The 25,358-nt window shown below is 38.3% G+C and overlaps 1 protein-coding gene across 1 annotated transcript; it reads right to left on the bottom strand.

Annotated features, from left to right (window-relative positions):
• Window positions 1-106: 106 nt before the first annotated feature.
• On the bottom strand, window positions 107-25,260 carry SPCS2 (signal peptidase complex subunit 2). The gene is made up of 5 exons (XM_077867049.1): window positions 25,101-25,260; window positions 10,826-10,909; window positions 9,928-10,087; window positions 8,007-8,142; window positions 107-881 (listed from the first exon to the last, which is right to left on the bottom strand). Exons 1-5 carry the CDS (start codon window positions 25,212-25,214, stop codon window positions 695-697), a joined length of 681 nt encoding a protein of 226 aa, XP_077723175.1. The 5' UTR covers window positions 25,215-25,260; the 3' UTR covers window positions 107-694.
• Window positions 25,261-25,358: the final 98 nt, after the last annotated feature.

Genomic DNA, 25,358 nt, shown 5'->3' with positions numbered 1-25,358 from the left:
TTTTCACATCTTCTTTCCTTTTATTGAAAAAAATTTTAGAAAATGGCAGTTAATAAAGGGCACAAACAAATCAATGGAGATATACTAGTGGAAAACATACACAATATAAAATTAAAAATGCCACTGGCTTCTTTAATTGGTTAAGAGCACAAAATGTAACAGGCAGAAGGTCTGTTTTAAACAAATTAAAAAGCTGTGTTTTTTTCCAATTCTCCCCAAGTCAGATATATACACACCCACAAAAATGGTGTGTGAAGGAAAGCTGTCATACACAAGAAGTTGTATCCTGAATTAAGGGAAATAGCTGTTGAAATAGGAATTAACACAATAAAGTCAGCAACAGGCTAACAATTTTAAAAACTGAGTCTTCAAATGCTGCATGGCACAAAGTTTTACGATATAAAGTACTGCTAGGTATGAAGGAGGAAGTCTGTATGGCTGCTAGCAAAAATGCTTTTCCAGAAAAGCAAATCAAAACAACGCAATCAGCAGACCAAGGCTAAAGCTAGATATCAGAGCTACAACTTCTCATATCTGAACTAGAAAATCCTATTTATCCAGAATGGACTAAAATTTCAGGACAAAACAGGGACATTTTTAACATATCTTACTTTATCCATTTTAAGTTCTGTTTCCTTCTCTCTCACCCCAAAATTCAGCATGATCCAGCAAGGATGGCTGCTTTTAGAATTGGCTATTTTATTTTTCTTTCTGTGGCAAGGCTGTCATGGAGCCTGGATATTTCAGGCTCGTATGCATCCATGACCAGTGTCCCGCTGTGGTCAAAAAACTTAGCAATGGACTTGGTGAACTCGGCCTCTCGCTGCTGCTTTGTTCTTCCACTGATGAAGGTCAACTTCAGAGTGTATTTGTCATCAAACCTAAGCAAAGATAATAAATCAAAAACTAAACATAGAGATTTGACTAGTAACGAGAGCATCAAGTGATTTTGAAGAACTTACTGGTGATACAGGTAACAAACATATGTATCCTTAAAAAAAAAAAAAAAAAAAAAATTCCAGGGGTTCCTAATTGCCTTCAAGATACAAGTCCTGATTTATAGGTGTTGCCATGTTGCCTTACTTACTGTGTACCTCCTCTACCTTGTCATAGATTATTAAGTTTTATGGACCACCTCCTCTTACCTCTGTACTTTACACTTGTTAGGCTAGAGGGGTCTTCCTAGTCGATACTTTTCTCCAATCTACCGGATTAGTTCCCACTTATTAATATTAGGGCATAAACTCTTCTGGGATACCCTTCCCAAATTGAATCAGATTACTCTCGTTTGTCATACACTGCACCATCAATCATCAGCTAATACTGAGCACCTAGCATATGCCAGATCTAATGCTAGGCTCCCGTGCAATCAAATTATCTATTGAAATGATGTTTGCATATCTACATTCTTCACTAAACTCAGAGATTCTTGAGGACAAAAATTCCATATTGTTTTCTATTCTTAGCTTGGCACTTGGTACACAAATTTTCATGAATAAATTAAGAACTTCTGTTTTTACAGATGTTCACCAATTCTAGGTTGCTCAGCCCTTGTCATCAATCTAGTTCCAGGTTCTACCTTTATTTCAGGCCAGAAATATCTTTTATTATGTGAGTTCCAGAGATTCCTTAAGTACGTCTTAAGGTACCTTGAAGGCCTTTGCTATCTCTGCCCATTCAATAAAGTTTATAAAATCAATCTTTAGCAGACTGATATTCCTCCCCCTGACCGTGATGTCTGCTTCTGTCTCCATTTAATTAGGGCATATTCAGTGGATTGTCAAGCTGTTAGTATCTTTATAGGAAGCAACTGCTAGAGCCTTTGTTTCTGCAGAAGAACTATCTGAAAACCTAGTTTTCAGGGTCGCTATCCCAAGTCACAAGGATAAAAGGCACATTTCAGCCATGGGAAATAAGGGGTGTGTGCGTATTGTGTGTGTGGAGTACAAAGAACAGAGGAATATGGACTTAGGAGTTTAGATTTTTCTCAGAGTGACTGGGTTTGGAGCAGAGGATTGAGTTATCTGTCTTCTGTTAAAACAGTGCCTATTATTAACCAGTGCTCAAAAAAATCGTAGCTCAATAAATTATCGTCTAAGAAATAACAAGTGTTGGTAAGGATATGGAAAAAACAACACTCTGAACTGTTGGTGGGAATGTAAATTGGTATAGCCACTGTGGAAAACAGTATGGAAGTTCCTCAAAAAATTAAAAATAGAATTACCATATGATCTAGTAATTCCATTACTGGGTATTTACCCAAAGAAAATGAAAACACTAATTTGAAAAGCTACAGATACCCTATATTTACTGCAGCATTATTTACAATAGCCAAGATATGGAAGCAGCCCAAGTGTCCATCAATAAATGAATAAAGAAGATGTGGTGTGTATATACACACACACACACACACACACACACACACACAACGAAATATTACACAGTCATAAAAAAGGAAGAGATCTTGTCACTTGTGGCAGACAACATGGATGGACCTAGAAGGTATTATGCTAAACTAAAATAAGCCAGAGAAAATAAATATATCATCTCACTTACATGTAGAATCTAAAAAACAAAACAAGGGAATTAACAAACAAACACAAAGCAGAATCAGACCTGTAAATACACAGAACAAACTGATAGTTGCCAGAGGGAGGGATCATTGCCAGTGGCTGGGGGATGGGCAAAATGGGTGAAAGGGAGTGGGAGATACAGGTTTCCAGTTATGGAAATGAGTAAGTCACAGGGATAAAAGGCACAGCATAGGGGGTATAGTCAATGTACTATAACAGCACTGCATGGTGACAAATGGTAGTTATACCTGTGGCGAGCTAACTACAGAGCTAAATCACTATGCTGTACACCTGAAATTAATGTAACATCATGTGTCAACCATACTTAAAAAAAAAAAAAAAAAACTGTTTTCTAGCCAGTTATTCCCAACCCAGATAGCTATGAGTGAAAATCCTTAAGCTACTTTCAACACCTCAAAATTTTTCTCAAACTCCAGTAAACTGCTGTTAGTTGATTTCACAGTAATCTGGGAACTTTTAGGCCCAGTTCCACTGGCAGTTCCGTGGTTTGGATGGTAGCGCATGATCTGATGAGTTATGATCTGATGCACTTTAGAAATTTCTCATTAATATTTATTTTACATTATGTATTATATAACTTACATATTATATAATTATACAACACATAATTATTTTATATAACATATTTTCAGGAAAAATATTTTTGTATAATAATTATATAATATTTATTCAGTCTCAGCTATACATGTCAGGCACTTTCAGATGCTAAAGATATATAGCAGTGAACATAAGAGACAAAACTCTGCCTTTTGGGATTTTTACGTCAGTGTGTATGAAAGAACCAACATTATGATAAAACATAGGATGTTTTAAATACGGTAGGCAGGAAAGGCTTTACTAATAAGCAGGTATTTGAGCAGAGCCCTAAAGAAGAGAAGAACAAGCTATCTGGAAAAAAAAAAAAATCCAAGCAGAGTTCACAGCAAATGCAATGGCCCCAGAGCAAGAATACGCCTGGAATATGAATAACAGAATGGTATGAGAGAGGAGGAGAGGCACGGGAGATAAGGGGTGTGTATTATGTGTGTGAAGTACAGAGAATAGAGGAATTAGATTTTTCTCAGAGTAACAGGGTTTGGAGCAGATTGAGTTGATCTGCCTTCTGTTCTAAAAAGATCACTTTGCCTGCTATGCTGAAAATAGACTATGAGCAGAGAGAGCAGCTGTGGAGGTCTATGAGGACATTATTACAGTCACCTAATTGAGAGATGAGGTAGCAGAAGAGATGAGAAATGGTCAGACTGATATATTTAGAAGGCAGAGCTGACAAGATTTGCTGACAGACTATTGGAAGGACTGAGAGAGCAGTCAAAATGATTGAGTTCTGGCCTGAGTAACTAGGATAGAAGTGCCATAACTGAGATAGAGAAAAATGGGGGCAGGGACGGGGGCAGGAATACAGGTTTGGATGAGGCACAGCAGTTAGGTTTTGAAATGCTTATTATGATCTGATGTCAAATAGAAAACTGGAATATATCTGGGAGTTCAGGACAGAGGTCTAGGATGAAAATACTGATTCAGAGATCTTTATCATATGGATGGTATTTGAGGTCGTGAAATTCTAAATTCAAGATTACACCTAGCAATGGAATACAGATAGAGAAGAGGTGCTAGGAACAAGCACCAGTGGCATCTCAAGTTTGTTTGTTTGTTTGTTTATTTATTTATTTTAAAGATTTTATTTATTTATTCATGACAGACACAGAGAGAGTGAGAGGCAGAGACACAGGCAGAGGGAGAAGCAGGCTCCATGCAGGGAGCCTGATGCGGGACTCAATCCCGGGACTCCAGGATCGCTCCCTGGGACAAAAGCAGGCGCCAAACTGCTGGGCTACCAGGACTGCCCAGCATTTCAAATTTAGAGCTATTCTTTAAACAATGAGGAATCACAAAGGAGCCTAAAAAAGCAGACATTAATGTAAGAAGAAAATGAGAAGATTACAGTATCCTAGAAACCTAGTTTTAAAAAACCAAGTAAAACAAGGAGTGGTCCACTATCAAATGCTGGTTGAGTAAGATGAGAAGAGAAATAAAGACAAGTAGATCCAAGAGACAGTGAGAGAAGAAAAGGGGAGCAGAAAAATAAGACCATGTGAGGAGAATAAGAGGAACAAAAATTTTAGTTGGGAGAAATGACAGCATGTTTGTATGCCACAAGGAATGATCCAGCAGAGAGGGAAACATTAAGTAAATGAGAAGGGAGAGAATCTAGTAGACAAATAGACAAGAGGCTATAGATAGGAACTCAGGAAGAAACAAGTCTGATGAGCATTGCAAGCAGGCAAATGATAGACTTTCTGACTGCTTCAATCATCTCTGCAACAAAAGAAGCTGAGAGTAAAGATGGGAGAGAAAGGTAGGTTTGAGAATAAAGGAGGAGGTATGAAAGATGCTCTAGGACAGGGAAAGTAACTAGACTATTAAAATGCCACAGAATCTAAGTTGGGTAATGAAGTGAGACAATGTAGGAGAAAAGGGGCAATGAAAACCTGCTCAATGGATCAGAGATGCCTTTGGGGCTGAAGACCACTGGGACAAGAGAACCAAAAAAAGAAGCAATCAATGGTCAGAGAGTGAGATACTCAAAACTGAAATTATTGAAGGTAATTAGTTACCAGATCAGCAAAGTCTAGAATATGTCCAGGATCTATGTATTGGTAGAAATAAATTTATGGTAGAAAACAAAATGATCAGAGGAGAGGCCAGAGAACTGGAATCCATTATCTATTTGGATAATGAAAGGAGCTATGTTAAAGACAGTGCCAATGAGCCAGGAGCTATCTTCAAGGAAAGAGAAGTGCATCTGTATTTAATGGCAATGAGAAGGAACAGAGATGGCATATTTCTTTGCCACAGGAAACAATAATGTGGCAGCTGGTAAAAAAAAATCAGCGAGAATGAGGAGAAATCAGAACCCTTGTACACTGCTAGTGGGGCTGAAAATGGTGCAGTTGCTTAGGAAAACAGTCTGGCAATTCTTTAAGCAATTAAAGAGTTACCAATTGGGGGATCCCTGGGTGGCTCAGCGGTTTGGTGCCTGCCTTTGGCCCAGGGAGCGATCCTGGGGTCCTGGGATTGAGTCCCGCATCAGGCTCTTTGAATGGAGCCTGCTTCCTCTGCCTGTGTCTCTGCCTCTCTCTCTCTCTCTATGTCTATCATGAATAAATAAATAAAATCTTAAAAAAAAAAAAAGTTACCAATTAAAGAGTTACCATACGGGATGCCTGGGTGGCTCAGTCAGTTAAGCACCTGACTCTTGATTTCAGCTCTGGCCTTTATCTGAGGATTGTGAAATGGAACCCCGAGTCAGGCTCTGCACTCAGTGAAGAGTCTGCTTGAGATTCTTTCTCCCTCTGTCCCTTCCCCGACTTGTGCACTCTCTCTAAATTACATAAATCTTAAAAAAAAAAAAAAAAAAAAGTTACCATATTACCCAGCAATTCCTCTCCTAGGTACATTACCTGAGAAATGAAAGCGTATGTCCGCTCAAAAATTTGTGACTGTTTATAGCAACATTATTCACCATAGCCAAAAGGTGGAAATGACTCAAATGTCCATCAATAAATGGACAAACAAAATGTGGTATAGCCATGTAATGGAATATTTGGCATAAAAGAAATGAAATATTGATACATGCCACACCATGGATGAGCCTTGGAAACATTATGCTAAGTGAAGGAAGCCAATCACAAAAGACCATATATTCTATGATTCCATTCACATGAAACATCTAGAACAAAGAAATCTATAGAGATGGAAAGTACATCAGTGGTGACTTAACGCTGAGGGAATGGGGCAGGGAGGGGTGGTGGACAGGGAGAAGACAGCTAAAGAGCACAGGGTTTCTTTTTGAGACGACAAAAATGTTCTAAAGTTGGCTATGGTAATTGTTGCAATATCTGTAAACACACTAGAAACCACTGACCTGTATACTTTAAATGTATGAACTGTATGGTATATGAACTATATCATAATAAAGTTGTTAAAAAGAAATATACTGTGTAGGGGTGTCGAGGTGGTTCAGTCGGTTAAGCATCTGCCTTCAACTTAGACCCCATGGTTGGGCTCCCTGCTCAGCGGGGAGTCTGCTTCTCTTTCTCCCTCAGTTCCTCCTCCTAGCTCATATTCTCTCTCATTCTGCTCTCTCGCAAATAAAATCTTAAAAAAAACACACTGTGTATATGAACGTACGTATGAATGAAATGGAATGTATGAATCAGATGGAATATATGCATGAAAATGATGAAATCAAGATGTTGCTAGGGTCTAGAATTCTGCAATTCTGTTTTAGGGGTTTGCCACAAGGTATAGATTTATGATGGTTGAGGTCAAAAGGTGGCTGGGAGCTCTTCCAGGAGAATGCAGCTGGAACACCAGAATGACATTCTGCTCCTCTTCATAGGCATTACCACAAGTTGGTAATGAGAAGAGGCTGTTTGGCGTTGATGCTGTACTTACCTTCGTATATGTGAATAACTGTACTTGTAATTTAAGAGCCTACTATGTGCTAGGACCTGTCCCATGTGTTTTTAGGATAGTGACTAAGAGCATGAGGTCTGGGCTCAGATATGAACTGGAATACCTACACTTTAGGGTTCTAGGGCCCTGGAAGAATTAATTAAACCTCTTGGGTCTGTGTTCTTATCTATAAAATGGGTTGTTCTAAGGTTTAAATGAGATAATGTACTTTGCACAATACCCAGTATATTGTTATGCTCCACAGACGTTTGATATTTTTATACTTGGTACATATACCAGCTGGCATCTTCCCAACAACCCTGTGAGTCATTTTTAATTCAGTTTTGACTAAAGCTCAAATAGTTTACATGATATACAGAAAAGCCATACTGCTAGAAAGCAATGAGCTGGAATTTAAACCTAACTCTGGATACCTAAAAAGACCTCAGGTGTCACCTGCATGAAGTTATACCTACAGCTGGTCAGAACACTGAAATGTGTTTCTCTGAGTTGCCGAGTGCACTGCTGCAAAATTTCCTAATTACAGACTGTAGTCAAGGTCACAGAAAACATAGAAGATTAATGGGGTTCTTCAATCATAACTCACTTTACACCTTTGGCCTTCACAGCTCTGTACTCTAATTGGCTCTATTTATTGGCCACAGGGAAAGATAGGCATTCTTCATCATCCTTCCACCAAAGTTCTTTCTCCCACAGTTTATCCTCAGAACACTTCTATGCTAATACAATCCCAGAAGTACAATGCTAGGAGAAACCTCCTAGACTGTTCATACCCAAACCTCCTAGACCGTTCATACCCCTTACTTCATATTACATGACTGGCACTATGATCTGCATGGAGTAAGCATACCATAAAATAGTCTGTTGCTGAAAATAACTGGACTCCCAGAGAAAATCCAACATCAGGATTTACGGATTTGAGTAGAGTCATACCTTTTGAGACTAGAGGACAGCTGCCAAATATCATCAGGATCCATTCCTGTAGGATCTTTCCTGTGGGCCACAAGAAAGATGCTCTTCTCCTTATATGAGGTATAAATGGTCAGGATCCCCATCATCACAAAATAGGTTCAGATAAAGTTAAGGAGAAAACACATGAAATAACACAAACTGACAAGCAAGGGCTATGAAAACTTTCATAATGATAGTCCTAAAGAAGACAGTTTCATCTTGGTACAAAAAACACTGAATATTTAGCTATTTTATTTTTTATCCTTACATTTATATATACATTTAGTGTCTAGCACAGAGAAGTCATTACCATTATACATAAAATTTCATGATTTTAAATGAAAAAAGCAAGATCATGTTTTGTTTTAAAGCAAAACAAATGGAACAAATGAAATTCCATCATGGTAATTCTCTTGGAAGGCTATATATTTGTAATAATGTTGCCCTCATTGTTTAAACCTGTTTGGAACTCCTTTGGGAACTGCCTCCAGAACCTATGGCATATTCTTTGGAACTGCCTTAATGGTGAAAAAATTCATACTGGGACAATTCATACTGCAAGGAGTCAAGGTGCCAATTCTGGGACTATGATTTGGGATCAATTTGGATAATACCATTTTAAATCAGGGCCTGCTTTATTAAATGACTTGTTAAAAGAAAAATCCCCAAAGCACATCTTTTAGAAATATTTCAGGTAGTGGGTGGCCTGGGTGGCTCAGCGGTCTAGCGCCACCTTCGGCCCAGGGCCTGATCTTGGAGACCTGGGATCGAGTCCCGTGTCGGGCTCCCTCCATGGAGCATGCTTCTCCCTCTGCCTGTGTCTCTGTGCCTCTCTCTCTGTGTCTCTCTCATTAATAAATAAATAGAATCTTAAAAAAAAAAAAAAAGTTTAAAAGAAATATTTCAGGTAGTGACACCATTGTTAAGAAAAGTAAACTGCCTATCAAAATGATTTGTTTTAAATTAGTACAGTCCTGGCACAGAGCAGACACTCAAAAATACTATGTGGCTATTGAGAATAAGGTATCCTATATATTCCTTCATGAAAAGACATCCAATGTATCTTTTTAAGTTACAAAGAAAAGTGCAGTATGTCCAAACTGACTTAGGGAGGAGGTGGTGAGAACCACAAGAAAACTGTTACTACAAACAGAATTTTTATAATTATAGTAATAGGATTTCTTTGTATTTAGCGTTTTGAGAAATTAAGCTGGATAGGTAACAAACATGATTCTACCATAGAAGGAGAGGGGAAAGGAAACAATCTGAGAGTAGATTACATAACAAACATAAAATGTCTCACTTAATCTTTTTAATTCTGATTGTGTATTGCCCATATTTGTAACTGAGCAGCATTCAGTTTCCAATAAGTGCTTATTATCACAAGATCACAAAACAGCTTGGTTTCAAATCCAGGTTCTCAAGCTCCAAAATAGGATTTAATTCCATGTTATACAAGCCACATCTCTATCTCATGCTCAGTACCTCCCAATCCAGCCCTTCAGCTTCAAGGAAACCTGAACCTCCAAAATCTGATCCTTCCCCAATATCCTGGAATAAGTGTCTTGAAGCAGACCACGTCTAATGGGAATGTGTAGGCTAGAAATAAGAACTGGGTCTCGCAATAAGGTGTGTTTTGCTATTAGGCACTCACACTCAGATTATAATGACCGCTACATTAATAACTAAATAGAATTAAAGATAAAATAAACACATTAAATCTCAAATATCGATGGTAATCATTAATTAAGGTTATAGATGCCCATAGCTCATAATATTAAATTCTAACATTAGCAGGCCTCAGAATCAAAGTTTGTTTTTTGTAGGGAGCAGGGAAGATTATCAGTAGAGATTTTAATAAAGAGTCACTAGAAAACAAACCTGAGCATAAATAAAGGATATGATATGACACACAAAGCCAAAACAGGCTTAGATTCTGGAAAGGGATGCATATAATCCCAAATCAATGCCACTATGGCAAAGAAACAGGAGATGGTACAGATGGTGAGGCGACCGTCAATCAGACCAAAATTCTCCACATACTTGTACTTTTCCAGAAGTACCTAGTAAAAAGAACAGGAATCAAGCTTACAGGATTGCTTCCTTCCTAGTAACTGCTTTTATTTTTAATTTCCATGATAAAAGTTATGTTAAGAATCATATAAATACCAATAGCTCTCTCCAATCAGGAATTTATCAGTCCAAGTAGACTCAAGTTGTTCACAATGGTCCCAGAGAAAAAGTTCATCAATTGCTCATACATTTTTTTAATCCTCAACTTTTTCCCTGGGATGAAGCTAAAAGTCTCCCCCTTTCTGCTTTTAAAGAGGAAAGGGGGAGAGGGGCAGAGAGCAAGAGAGAATCTTAAGCAGACTCCAGGCCCAGTGCAGAGCCCAACATGAGGCTCGATCTCACAACCCTGAGATCATGACCTGAGCCAAAGAAGTCAGACACAACCAAGTGAGCCATCCAGGTGCCCCTCTTCCCTTTTTAAACAGAGATGACCAATCACGAATGATGTCCAATATTCCCTCAACCCTCTTGGCTCTAGGCTAACTAACCTCAAAAACAACAGAATACCAGCTTTCTGGATTAAAAAATTAGAGAATTTGACAGAAGCCTGAGGTAGCTAACATTTTTAATACATGTTCCCCACATTTACTGTAAGAATTTCCAAACTGTTTTATGGCTCAATTCCTAAAACTAACAACTATGGTCATTCCAAGTTACAGAAGAAAAAGATCCTGCAGATGTGCCGTAAGCTATATATATGCTAACAGACTCCCACCTCAAGAAAATACCTTTTTGGCAGAATCATCCAAAGAATTCTTCACAGCTGATCCATCCCATTTGTCAATTTTTACAGGCTTATCATCAATTTTCCACTGTAAAACAGAACAGTTGTGCATCAAGAAGCATAGCATCTTACAGAAGGTAAAATGAACTACTTCCGTAAGAGTGTTTAAAAAAACCACCACCTACCCCCTCACAGGCCGAAAATGGTGTCACTTAGGTTAAGACCTCGAGTCAGGAAACTAAGATCTAGTACCTAACCTAACTGCAGTTTCAACCCCCACAAAACATATCCTTTAATCAATCAACAGAGGAATATCCTGGTCAGCATTAGGAAATTTACTAATAGGCTCCTTCCAGTCCTCTTAGGGCAACCTTGTCTAAAACAATGGCTTCTCTGCTAATAAATTTTTTTTTTTTTATCTCTACTCCCTCTCTAGCTTTCAAAATCTGTTTCTGTAGCCTTTTGGAACCTCCTTCTACTTGCTAGATGGGATGCTGCCCAATTCATGAATCTCTTATTAAAGCCAATTCAATCTTTAAAGGTTACCTGGTTGAATTTTTACTTAACAAGAGCATCTTCAAGTATATGTACATTTACTCTTTGTCCTCTGATGTTGGACAGCTAAAAGACAAATACTTTAAAAAATGAAGTTGAAGGAGACTAGGTCTCTAGAGTCAGGTGGTACTCATTTGATGTCGCCAGTCTCCATGCTGGAAAGCTTTATCTACCAGACCCAAACCAGAACACTTACCTGGGCTACAGAGACTACAGTGTGAACTCACATACCCCATCCTCATTTTACCCAAATGTGGGAACAAGGAAGAACTCCATTTGTTCATCCTTGCATTCTATGACCACAAAATTTAGACAATTTACATCTATGAACCTGCAGACACTAACAAAATGAGAAAAGTCTCTTTTAATATATCTTTGTCAGCTAACAATGTTTATATATTACCAGCATGTCTTAACTGCAGGAAAACAGCAAATCTAGTGTAGTCTGTTGGAAACAACATTTTGAATTAAAAATCAAGTCCCATTATCAGGTAGTTATATGACTTTGGACAAACTCCACTTCAATTTCTCTCATCTACAGAGGTTTAGAAAGGTTCCCCAATACCGTACTAGTTAGAATCAAATGATTGTATCACACACTGTTGGTAATAATTCAAAATGGTACAACACATACTAAGACAATTTAGCACCTTGGATTCCACTTTTGGGAATTTTTCTGTATCTTCATACACATGAAATAATATTCAAAGTTCCTCACTACAGCAGTTTTTTTTTTTTTTAAAGATTTTATTGTCAGAGAGAGAGCATGCGCGCACAAGCAGGGGGAGTGGCAGGCAGAGGGAGAAGCAGGCTCCCCACAGAGGAAGGAGCCCAATATGGGGCTGGATCCCAGGACGCTGGAATCATGACCTAAGCCGAAGGTAGACACTTAACTGACTGAGCCACCCAGGCATCCCACAGCAGTGTTTTTAATAGGAAAAGTAAGTCAAGTACTCAACTATAGGGGACTGGTTAAACAAACTGGTGCACCGAGATATCTTGAGAAGGTCAAGGGACTTGGATGGGACTGACTTCTTAATGTATGCCTTTTAAAATATTTTTTTCAAAGCACTTCAAATTTTGATTAAAAAGAATGCCTTTAAACTTTGTAAACATGTGAGCATTTTATATAGTAAAAAATGTTTTCAAATGCAAATGATTATATGAACATAGCTTAAGTGGAATAGGGTGTTAACAAATAATTTGATAAACCTGTCTTTTATAGACCATAAGGCTCAATTCTTAATTTTTTTGTTCACTTAATAGTGAACAAATACCATATTTCATAAAAATTACAAACCAGCAGGCAATCCAAAATCTGCTTGGCTTTAGAACAGATTTTACTGAAAGAGAAAAGAACTTCATATTTATCTTTCTGATTGAGCACAATATGAGAAATACTGCATACAAGAAATAAGGAGACAGAATAAATATCTAAAAAGTAATTGAAAAGATATTAAAGAAATATAGAAATAGAATTCATCAAACTTGCTTTTTAAAAATTGTGATACTATATACTATTATGCAAAAAAGAAAAACTGTTCTGTGAAGTTTGTTGAGTGAAAAAAAAAGAACTACTACAGTCATACTTCAAGTGATTAAAAAGTCATAGTTTTTTCCCTTTTGTGTCTCATAAAAACAAGAATTTTCTTGGAGAAAATTACTCATGGCAGCTATAATAAGGAAATCGTGCTATAATATTGATTCTCACAGCCTGCCAGTCTACAAATCAAACTTGGCACCTAATTTTAAAAACACAGATGAACCAAGAAGAAATTAATAGGTTTTATAGCTAAATAGCTCACTTACACTTAGTTAAGTAAATTCCATTTTGATAACAGCAAGCAAAAGAAACTTGTACAACCAGAATTCACAATTCAAATTATTTGTGAAACGAAGTCATTAAAAAATTTTGGAGTCATTCCAAAAAAGAAAAATCATATTCTCATAGACACTCAGCTTCACATTATTACCTGCTGGGCATCGCAGAAAAGAAACTTGCCGTTACAGTTCAGAGGGTAATTCCTCGGCAATTTCAGGGGATAAAACATAGAAGCAATGATTACAGCACGTGCTGAAATGGCCCTAGCTCCACCTCCTCAGCCTGGTACCTACAAGTAATATTCAGTAAGTGGCACAGGAACGTTTCTACTGAATCACAAAGAAAGTTTATAATATGATTTTTTTTTTTAAAGATTTTATTTATTCATGAGAGACACAGAGAGGCAGAGATAGGCAGAAGGAGAAGCAGGCTTCCTGCAGTGATCCCGATGTGGAACTCAATCCCAGGACCCTGGGATTACGCCCTGAGCCAAAGGCAGACGCTCAACAACTGAGCCACCCAGGTGTCCCTATAATATGATTTCTGAAGAGATGGGAGTATAATCTATTTTGGGTGCATGAAAAAAACCTTTATTTCAGAGAAGACAGTATCTCTGTTGTAGTACAGAGACATCTAAAAAAGGGAAGGAGGGTGGCCATTAGGTACTTATTTTTCTGATTTATTTTGTCATTCCCAAAACTGCTCATCAACTAAAATGTATGCTACTCATTCATTTTCTCTCTAATGCTACTCAGGGCATTTTAGAAACTTTTCTCTCACTCTTACCTTCCTCAACTATAAATGCAAATTGCTTTCCTTTTGTAATAAAAAGGCAAAGCAAAGTTGGTTTCTTTTATGTGGGACCTCACAGGATAAATTATGAAAAAAGGCTCAGTGCAGAAAAGAGGTAATATAGGCCTGAGACTGATATCCTTAGAAAGGCCTGCTAGAAAGGCTGGTATTGGAAAGTTGTCTGGTAAACAGTCGCTTACACTGATCTAAAACTTTCCCTAAGTGATGAGTGGCTCGCTGTGCTTAAACTGTTTGTGTAAATAATATAGTTTATGATAAACATCAGTTTCCTTTCTAGGAGTCTGGAATTTTGGCACAGGCTAGACAGAGGCCGCATACTTAATCGACCCCCAGTAAAAAAAAACAAAAACCTGGGCATTGGGTTTCTAATGAGCTTCCTCGGCAGACAACACTCCACAGGTACTGTCACTGCCAGATCACTGTTGCCAGAGTTGAATTAAGCACAGCTTCTGGACTCTACTGGGAGAAGACTCTTGGAATCTTGCACTTGGTTTCCTCCAGACTTCCATTCTATACACCTTTTCCCTTTGCTGAAGTAAAGTACAACTACACACTGAGTCGAATATAACTATGTACCGAATCCTGTGATTCCTTCTAATAAATCACTGAAAAAGGAGTCTCGGGATCACTGATACCAGCAATACTGCCAATTAAGATCTAGCAGATGGGGTAACTTCTGCTAGAAGTTCCTAGCAGAACTTCCTCAGTTCCTCTTTCCCACATTCCCTCCTGCATATCATAGATACATACATACTGGGCCCAAGCAACAATCACTGGTACTGACTTTAAGACCATTGCTACTGTCAATATCATTCTGCAGAGACACTCCTTTTGATTTTTAAAATATATTCATCTCTATAAAACATGTTTATATTATTTTAAAATTTTTCAGTTTGTGGCATTAAATCTATTGACTTTTCACCATGAAAGAGGAAATTGAGCCATTTCATCCCTTGCAACACAAATATCAATTTTTCCAGCTTTTCCACCACCATCTTTTTAATACAGTCATAGCAGAGTACTAGTGATTTGGTCTTATATAAGAGCTTAACTTTTGGCTAGATCATTATTTGAACTGTATATTATGACTATAAATGCTATTCACAGATGAGTTATATAGTACACCAGGATTACTTTTTCTTTCCTGATAGCTTTTTGTTTTCCTTGGAGCTACTGTCATTTTGGTTATTGTTTTAAATCAATTATTTATCACCAATGTAGTTTCGAATTCTCTCAATTGTTTAAGTCTCTTCTCAATATGTGCAAAAGTATTCCGCATTCTGTGAATTTCATCTTTTTAGAGAAGTTGGGTCTTGGAGCCTCCTGACCTGCTTTGATCTGGGTGGACTGCTTTCCAGGGCTGCTGTATAGCTATCACCTTAGAATCTCCTTTTACCATTTACTATTTCCCTTAACCTCCTCGTGGGCTGGACTTCCTTTTCTTAGATAAACATGTTTCTCCTTTCGATAACCATGTTTCTCCTTTCGTGGTTTACTATTCCCTTGATCTGGTGAACATATCCTCCAGTGGCTTCCTTGAAGAATGCACATGGGAAATAAATTTTGAGACTACACATCTGAAAATGTCTTTTTATTCTACCTTCACACTTAAGAGAAACAAGTTCTCTTCAAAAATTTTAAAGTTTATTCCATTGTCTCAATGGTTTATGGGATTCCTAAAGCCATTCTGATTCCTGATCCTTCATACAATGCTTTTTCCCTTCTAGACAAAATTACACAAAGTTCTTTATGTTGTGTATCTAAAATTTCAAGATGATGTCCCTTACACAGGTCAATTCTCATCCACTGTTAAACTGCTAGTACCACTGCTAGACTCTAAGCAGATCCTCTGTCTTGAAACCAATGCCCTCCAGATTAAAAAACTAGCGTTCAGGGATATTAAGTGTCACACAGCCAGTATGTGACAGGCAACAAAATTACTTAGGGCTAACTTACGAAATACATGGTTCACCATAAAATTGTCCCTTCTTCAGTGATAGAAACTTATTTTTAACTTGCCTTATTAATCTCTGAACTCAACCCCAAGGCAGATTTTGTTTGTGGCCCTTATGCAAAGTAGCACAATTATAGTGGTTAAAAGCTACAGCTTTGCAGTCAGACTACTGTTTTAATTCTCACTTTTCCATTTTATGTATGATTTTGGGCAAATAATTTAATCTTACTACAGTCTTTGCTCAATTGTAAAATGAAGATGATAAAAATATCTATTTCACACGTTAGTATGAGGCTTAATTACCGTAATTAAAAAACACAGCAAAATGCCTGGTATACAAGTACTTATTAAAAATTACCTACCATTGTTGCTATTAATTATGTAAAACTAATATACTGTATCATGGTTAGCTGGATTTATATAACATCTCCCTCAGTAACAGGAACTACATATATTTTTATGTTCCTCAGATCAGGGAATAACATAGTGTCAACAGCTACTTACTGAAAAGATGTATAAACTCTTATAAAGAAAAAAAGAGAAGGAAAAGATTTCTAAAATGTCAACTTTCAGTTTAAACTTAACAGATGCATATAAGGCAAAATAATCTCACTCAGTTCTTATCCACAGAATTTAAGGGAGGAATAACCATAGGTATTACTTACTGAGTACATAATGTGTCCTACGTATTGAACTAAATATTTTATATACACCATCTCTTTTAATTCTTATGATAACCCCATTAAGAAAAATTACCATCTGCTATGGACAAATATTTACATTTACCCTAAAGTTCAGATGTTGAAATTCTAATTTCAATGTGATAATATTAAGAGGTTGGCCTTTGGGAAGAAATTAGGTCATGAGGGTAGAGCCTGCATGAGATAGAATAGTGCCCTTAAAAAAAAACAAGAGAGCTTGCTTCCACTCTTTCTGCTTCCTACCATGTGAGTAAAGAAGACTGTCCACAAGCAGTAGAAAGGCCATTACCAGAACCCAGCCTTGCTGGCACCCTGATCTTGGACTTCCCAGCCTCCAGAACCATGAGAAATAAATTTCAGTTGTTTAAGCTACCCAACCTAGGGTATTTTTGATAAAGCAGCTCAAACTGACTAATATCTTCCTTTTACAAATAACGCTTAGGGTTTAAGAAATTTGCATAAGGTGACAGCCAGGAAGCGGTAAAGCCAGGACTCAACTGAGTTTTCATGATTTCAAAACCCATTCTCTTTCTCACTATTCCACATCACTTTCCAAAAGCATAAGGAAAGGAGTTATTGGTTACCCCCAAAAACAAAAGAAAAAGACACAAATCCCTGAAGTGACAGCTACATGAAGTATCCTGATTCTTATCTAATAAGTTATAGTTACATAACATAAAGAAATCTTAAAAAGATTTAATCTTGAATATGCCAACGAAACCCACAGAATATATCTGAATTTTCCATTTCCCTCCCTTTAAAACCAACTGCAATTTAACTGAAAATACAGCTGAGTAAGTCCTAGTTTAAGGAGATCACTTCTCCGTCAGTACCAACTTAAAGAGATAAAACTCTATTGGACCACCATATACCTGTTGCCAGATCTAGATGGCTAACCAGTTCATAGAAAATAAGCATTAGATGGCTTTGACAGAACATTACAAAGGCTCATTCTGCTGCAAATTTGAATAATAAAAGGTTCTACAAAGACATTTCACTGCAGATATGGCATTAAGAACGCTACCTCCTAAGGACTTCAGAAGGGTATCAAACACGATCCAGGTCTTGAGCATATATATATATATAGTGCAGGAAGGCATTTTCTGACTTGATTGAGGGTTTACAGGCTTTTCCTGTTCCCCATGCATCTTCTGGCCTTAAAGGCAAAAAAAAAAAAAAAAAAAAAAGGACAAAATCCTTGGTCATTAAGGACATGTCCAATAACACAAAATTGTCTTGAGTATGGAATAACAGCATGAACACTTCTATTTTTATTTTAATAAAAGCGAAAATAGAAGTTATGCGGTGATAAAGACCTCAATGAATTGCTTCATAAAGTTCCTTCGCTTAATAAAGGGCAGTAAGACTCAAAAGATTCAATTTGCACTAGAGAGATGAAGGCTATCAGAGGTGAGCAGTGCCAATAGGATCCTGCTCTCATTTAGGAAGAGCTAAGTATGGCTCTAAGAAAAACTAATACACTTTCTGGTGTATTAGGTCTCTTTGAAAGGTCTCTCCCAATTTAGAAAAAGGATACAGGCTGCAAAGAAGGAAAAGTAGTAGTAGATGAGACACCTGACAGAGAAATTACCATGTGTTAATTATGAGCATGAAAATTAGTGGCAACACCAGAGAAACAAGGTAAGTAGACTGGTCCTGGCTACTTAAGTCTAGTATACCTATTAGATATTCATGTGGACATGGCAAGTAGGCAATAGGGACATAAAAGTCTGGGGCTCAAAGGACAGGTCCAGTTTGAAAATTCAAATATGGAAGTCATCAATTCACAGATGGTATTTAAGCCATGACACTGGTATCTCCTTGGAATGAATGTAGATAGAGGAGAGGGGCTTGCCAATATTTACAGGTCAGGAAGAAGACAAAACAGTGCAAAAGACAGAAGCTAACGAAGGAGGAAAACTAGGAACAACTGATCTTCTAGAAGCCACATTTAGGGGATCCCTTGGTGGCTTGGCGGTTTAGTGCCTGCCTTTGGCCCACGGCGTGTTCCTGGGATCGAGTCCCACACCGAGCTCCCTGCGTGGAGCCTGCTTTTCCCTCTGCCTATGTCTCTGCCTCTTCTCCGTGTCTCTCATGAAAAAATATAATCTTAAAAAAAAAAAACACACATTTAAGAAAGAAGTTATCAGTGAGTCAACTACTATTCAAAGTTCAAATAATACAAAAAACTATTAGTGAAATTTGACAAAACAGAGATCAGAGCAGAGAAATGGTGCAAGCAACAGCTAAAAAAAAAAGGGACCTGGGCAGATGGAGATTGTTAACATCTGTGATAGGACTGTGTTACGTAATTGTGAATGACTGGTTAAAAAAATAATAACTTGGAACTTTAGAAGTTACTCCATAAACATTGTAAAGACAAAAAGAATTCAGTTTTTAAAACCGAGATATAATTCACATACCATAAAACTTACTGTTTAAAAATGGACAATGCAATGGTTTTTACTATACTTCTGTTGTATAACTATCACCATTAATTCTAGAATATTTTCATTACTCTAAAAACAAACCCCATAACCATAAGTAGTCATTCCCTATCCCCTGCTTCCAGTAACCACTAATCTACTTTCTGGGCACTTGTTGCTTCTACCTTTTGGTTACCGTGAATAATGCTGCTATGATCGTTTGTGTACAAATTTTTATGTATAGACATACATTTTCAATTCTCTTGTGTGTATACCAAGGAGTGAAATATGCTAAGTCATATGGTAATTCTATATTTAACTTTCTGAGGAACTGATACAATGTTTTTCAAGGTGGCTGCATTCATTTTACATTATGGTACAGAAACATAGGTGAGTTCCAATTTCTCCACATCCTCATCAACAATGGTTATTTTTTTCTTTTCTTTTAAAAATTATTATTATAGGCATCTCAGTAGTATCTCACTGTGGTTTTGATTTGCATTTTTCTAATGACAAATGATGCTGAGCATCTTTTCATGTGTTTATTGGTCATCTGTATATCTTCATATGGAAAAATATCATTCAAATCCTTTACTCTTTTAAAAATTAGTTTGTGGACAGCCTGGGTGGCTCAGCGGTTTAACACTGCCATCAGCCCAGGGCGTGATCCTGGAGACCTGGGATCGAGTTCCACGTTAGGCTCCCTGCATGGAGCCTGCTTCTCCCTCTGCCTGTGTCTGTGCCTCTCTCTCTCTCTCTCATGTATAAATAAATACAATCTTAAAAAAAAAAAAAATTAGTTTGTCTTGGGGAACCTGGGTGGCTCAGTTGGTTAAGCGTCCAACTCTTGATCTCAGCTTAAGTCTTAATCTCAGGGTCATGAGTTCAAGTTCCACATTGGGCTCCACACTGGGTATAGACTCTACTTTAAAAAAATTTTTTTTAAGTTAGTCTCTTTATTATTGGGTTAAAATTCTCTATATAGTCTAGATACTAGACACTTATCAGAAATATGATTTGCAAATATTTTCTCTCATTCTATGGACTATCTTTTCACTTTCTTAATAGTGTCCTTTGACACAAGATTTTTAAATTTTGAAGTAAAAAATAATGAGTTTTGAGATGTCATTAAAGTTTAGTTTGCAAAACAATGTTAAAAAGCCAGTATCTTGTTTCCTTAAACACACACACATACACACCAACTACAGCAATGCTATAAAACCGTTCATCGTCTTTGTCAGAGGTGGGTTAGGGTTTAGGCATACAATATCTTACGCAAGCTACCACTGAAGAGACCAAAGGAGATTCATAGCCAAAACAATTTTTAATACCTAAGGACACACGGTTGATGGGGGACAAAGACAAGGCTTGAACCTAGGTCTTCCAACCTCAAAACAAATGCTTTTTCCACTACTGCAGTAGCCAGCACAAGGCCTGCTCCAGTATGAGAGTCAATGTACTAAGTACAATAAAAGCACTGGATTAAGAACTGGGAAGTGCCAGGTTCTGGAAGTGTAACTAACTCAATGTCTCATCTTGGGCAAGTTGCTTCATCTCCCCCTCTTCAACTCTGTCCATGTCTATACAATGAGGATGCTGGAACAGACAAATTTCAAAATCTCTTCATTAGATTTTAGAGAAACCACTATTGATTAAACAGAACGGTTACAAACCAACAAAAACAAACTAAAAAACCTTTAATATGTCAGAACCAGAAGGGATTTAAAAAGTAATCTAAGATAGTTCTCAACCTGGAAGTAACTGTTAAAATGTAGAGGAAGAAATAAATAGCTATGTGTAAAAACATGAGGCTGTCCAGGTCCCACCTCGAGAATCTGATTCAGGTCTGGGATGAGGTCCAGTAATTTGTATTTTTAACTAAAGCCCCAATGGAGTCTGGTATCTTTATACGATGTTAGGAAAAAATATGTATCTGAGGAAGCTGAAGTCCACAATAACTAGCTAGTTCGTAGTAGCTATATATATTTTATTAAGTACTATGTGTTAGACATAGTGCCACACACCTTTTAAGGTAAATATTATTATTCCCACTCTACAGATGAGGAAATCAAGATACAAAGAAATTTATTAACTTGCCTAAGAATACGTATCTGCTAAATGGGAGAGCCAGGATTCAAAGCCAGACAGGCTAGCTCCAGAGCCTGTGTTCTCAACTACTAAGATACAAAAGTTCTGCTTTACAATCATGAACTAGGAGACAGAAATGAAGTTAAACAGGTATGAAGTTAAAAGGGTCTGAATAGAGCTTTTAAAAAACAGTTTAATACCACATTTTCATAGCCAAAACAATTTTAATAGCCTAAACAAATCCAGCCAGGAGACAGAAATCCATGTACAAGGTTAAAAGGACCTGGATATAGTTCTGGAAAGCATGGTTTAATACCACATGTCAATTTGATCGCTAAAACAATTAAGCAGGGCAGCCCCTGTGGCTCAGCGGCGGTTTAGTGCCGCCTTCAGCCCAGGGCATGATCCTGGAGACCCAGGATCGAGTCCCACGTCATGCTCCCTGCATGGAGCCTGCTTCTCCCTCTGCCTGTGTCTCTGCCTCTCTCTGTCTCTGTGTGCCTCTCATGAATGAATGAATGAATGAATGAATGAATGAATGAATAAATAAATATCTTAAAAAAATAAAAATAAAACAATTAAGCAAGTAATTTTTCTTTATAGCCTGCTATGCAGAACAAAATACTTTGATGTATTTTGGGCAAAATAACTTACTGCAATGATCTAAGTTATTCTGTGATGGAGGCTGGAAGATTACATTTGCATACCTATTTTTAAGATCAGGAAACTAGAATTGCTTTGTTCCCCAAGTCAGTTTCACAGGCAGACATTCACATCTGCTTAGGGAAAGCTAGAAGCACGTTGAAGCACACTTATATCTCTCTTTATTATATTTCTTCATGGCAAGTGAAACTACTGGTGCAGGAAATAAAAACCCTCCAAAAAAAAAAAAAATCAAGACAAATAAAATTTAAGAAATTTAAAGGTAACAGCCTCTCACTCCCACAGAGCAAAAGCTGCTCTATTCATTCAGATCCTACTCCACTGAGAATAACATTTTCCCCATCTTCTCTTCCACAGTACCTTCAGTTTTCAGACAATTAGAGGCACCATTCTCTAAGGCAATTTCTGAAGACTGACAGGGCAGATCTGAGAGTTTTTTCTCTGCTAAATTTAATGCTGCAAGTACTTATTCTGTGTTGTTTTCCTCAGAGAACTATAAGGATCTTTCATGGGAAACTGGACAAATACAAACTGGTAGAAAAAAATAAGATAGTATGTCATATTAAGTGACAGTTTAATTCCCATGTGCAATAAATGCTAGAGAATTCAGAGGAGGATAACTCGATGTAAAGCTGAAATGAAGTTTTCCGAGAAAAAGCAGCTAAGCAGATCATATTTTCTATCCTCTATGGCCCTCACTGCTTGGTTAATTCTGTCAAATGCTCCTTTGTGAAGCCTTTATCTATTGCTGATACTCAAATTGGGGTTCTCATCATCTGGTCATTTTTTTTTATAGCTGTTCACAAAGAACACTTAACCAATACTGTACAATTTAATATTTACAAGCCCATAATACATTATGGGAATCCACATTATTTATATAAGTAAATTTAAGTTCAGTAATACAATGTAACCTATCCAAGGCCATGTGGCTTTTAACAAGCTATACTAGAATTCAAACGTTTTTCTTTTTATAATAAGCCCTATACACTTGTATGGTATAAGGCCTTGTTAGAAAGCTTTTAATTTCTAAATCTAATTTTCTGAAAACCACTTTATATAGTCTCAAAATTTTTCAACAGCTTGGATTACTCCAAGCAATCCATGCTCTCTTCAATCCGATTCTATCTTCATGTCACTACAAGTCTCTTAGAGAACAGTCCAGTCAACTCACTACCTGAAATATCAGGCACGATCTGCTCAAGGACATTCTTACCTAGTATGCTGCCCTTCTCTCCCAAAACAAGGTCCCAGCTCCATCCTCAGACATGAGGTCTTCCCATGGGGCACTCACTCCCTTATCAGTTAGAGCTCAGTGATCACTCTCTCTCCCATTTCAATTTCTGTAAAAAGCACACATCTGAATACACCAAATACTTTTACTATTGTCCTATAATCAGCTAAACTGAGTACTTTCTCACAGTTGGGATTCTTGGTTTTCTTCCTCTGCCACTACATACGTATATTAGACACTATAGGTTACAGCGATCATTCATGTATATCATTTAATTCTCCCCAAAAACGATGCTCTTTCAGATGAAGAATGTAAGCTTAGTATGGTTAACTGACCTGCCACTCTTCACAGAGTTTGAAAATAGCAAAGCCTAAATCTTATGGTCCTCAAATCCAGGTTCTTTCAGTAACACAATGATGCCATATACTCTTTAGGATAGAATGCCCATGCTTGGGCAGCCAGGGTGGCTCAAGCGGTTTAGCACAGCCTTCAGCCCAGGGCCTGATCCTGGAGATCAGGGATCGAGTCCCATGTCAGGCTCCCTGCATGGAGCCTGCTTCTCCCTCTGCCTCTCTCTCTCTCTCTCTGTGTGTGTGTGTCTCTCATGAATAAATAAAATATTTTTTAAAAAATGTCCATACTTAATGTTTGCTGGTGACGATCCAAACTGAGGGAACAGCAAGAACAGTGAATGGAACAGGATGAGCACAGGCTGTGAGATGCTCATCAGCAGAAAGGCAGGATTTGTGTATGAAAATGAACATCAATTCCCAATACTCTCATGTGTCTTGGAGCAATTTACCATTCCAATCCTCAGAACGTGTTATGTTCCCTCTCTTTAAGATAGTTAAAGAGTGTGAACCATGCCATTCAAAACCAATGACACCCAAAAATAGAGGCAAAAAGACCTGGATCTGAACCCCTCTATATGTTCACCTATTTCTTTCTTAGGCATCTACTATGTGTTAGGCACAAGGATGTCTGAAAGCTGCTTTCCATTACAGCAAAAAAAATCCTATTTACTATATTAAAGGCCCCATGCAACGTTTCTCCTCAAACTCCTACAATGAGAGAACTGGAAGGGACTAAGGGAACTTTAAGCTAAGTCCCTCATTTTACAAATGAGGCAACAAAGGGAGAACAAGTGTATTTCAAGGTCACACAGCTAAATCAGAGGCAAAACCAGTACTAGGACCTACATCTCCATGCAACTGTTTCTTCCAGGATGCTCCGCAAAGGGCAAGATGGGCCAACCGAGGAGCACACTTTTCTGTTTTTTCTTTTCCTTTAAGCCCTATTGATAGCACCTCAGTTTAAAAAAAAAAAAGAACGGATGGTGGAGAGGCAAAGAGCCAACCCAGAGAAGGCAACAAGCTCATGAATTCGTGTCACTTACTGCCCTCGGTAGCAGGCAGAGGGGTAAAAGGGGGGGGGGGGGGCGAAGACGACGAGGGAAAAAAAATCTTAGAGGCTTCCAGTCAGCCCAATAAGGTAAGTAAATACTCAAGTAAATTCAGTATTTTGAGTATGGCAATAAAACGCCTACAAACTTCAGTAAGCAAAAGGCCAGTGAGCACTTGAAATCTGTAGCAGCACCCAAGTGTGGTGGTCGTAGAGGAGAGTTTGGGGACTACTGACTTCGAATAGCTGCGTTCATTCCTTCAGGCTTCAGTTTTCCCCGTCAGTGAAATGGGCACATCAACTGTGGTCCCACAGCACCTCCGAAGAAAAGTGTCGGCTGCATTGAAACGTAGGAATAATCAAATCAACCTAAGAAGCTGTGGTGGCTAGCGTTAAGGACCAGGCACACTTCCAAGAAGGAAAGAAGGCCTGATGAAGAGAGGGCTGGAGTTGGAGGTGTGGAGACATCGGGCTACAAGCGCCGGTAGGGTTCTGAAGGTGGGCCAGACGAGGACTACCCGCCGAGAAGCCACGGAAGAAAAGGGGGGCGGGATGGGAAGGTGGGCTCGCCGCCTCCCGGGCCTCCCCAGGTTTCGGCTGTCCCCAAGAACAGGCTCCTCACCTTGTCCAACAAGCCGCTGCGGCCACTGCCGGACCCGCAGGTAGGACCACCGCCGGGCCCACTACTGCCTCCGCCACCACCAGTTCTCCCGCCCTGTGCAGACGCCGCCGCCATCTTGTCTGTCTCTGCGTCTCCCTCCCCTCCTACTTGTCCGAAGCCGATTGGCTGAGGCCGACGGCGTGACGCTCCGCCCGGAGTCCGTCGGGATCCGTAGTCCAGGCCGGATGACGCGAGGCGGCCAGCGGAAGTGGCCGCGGG

The sequence above is a fragment of the Canis aureus genome, chromosome 23 (assembly GCF_053574225.1).
Source record: "Canis aureus isolate CA01 chromosome 23, VMU_Caureus_v.1.0, whole genome shotgun sequence".
Taxonomy (NCBI): Eukaryota; Metazoa; Chordata; class Mammalia; order Carnivora; family Canidae; genus Canis; species Canis aureus.
The sequence above is the reverse complement of the archived record's forward strand: the minus strand, read 5'-3'. Positions and strand labels throughout refer to the sequence as shown.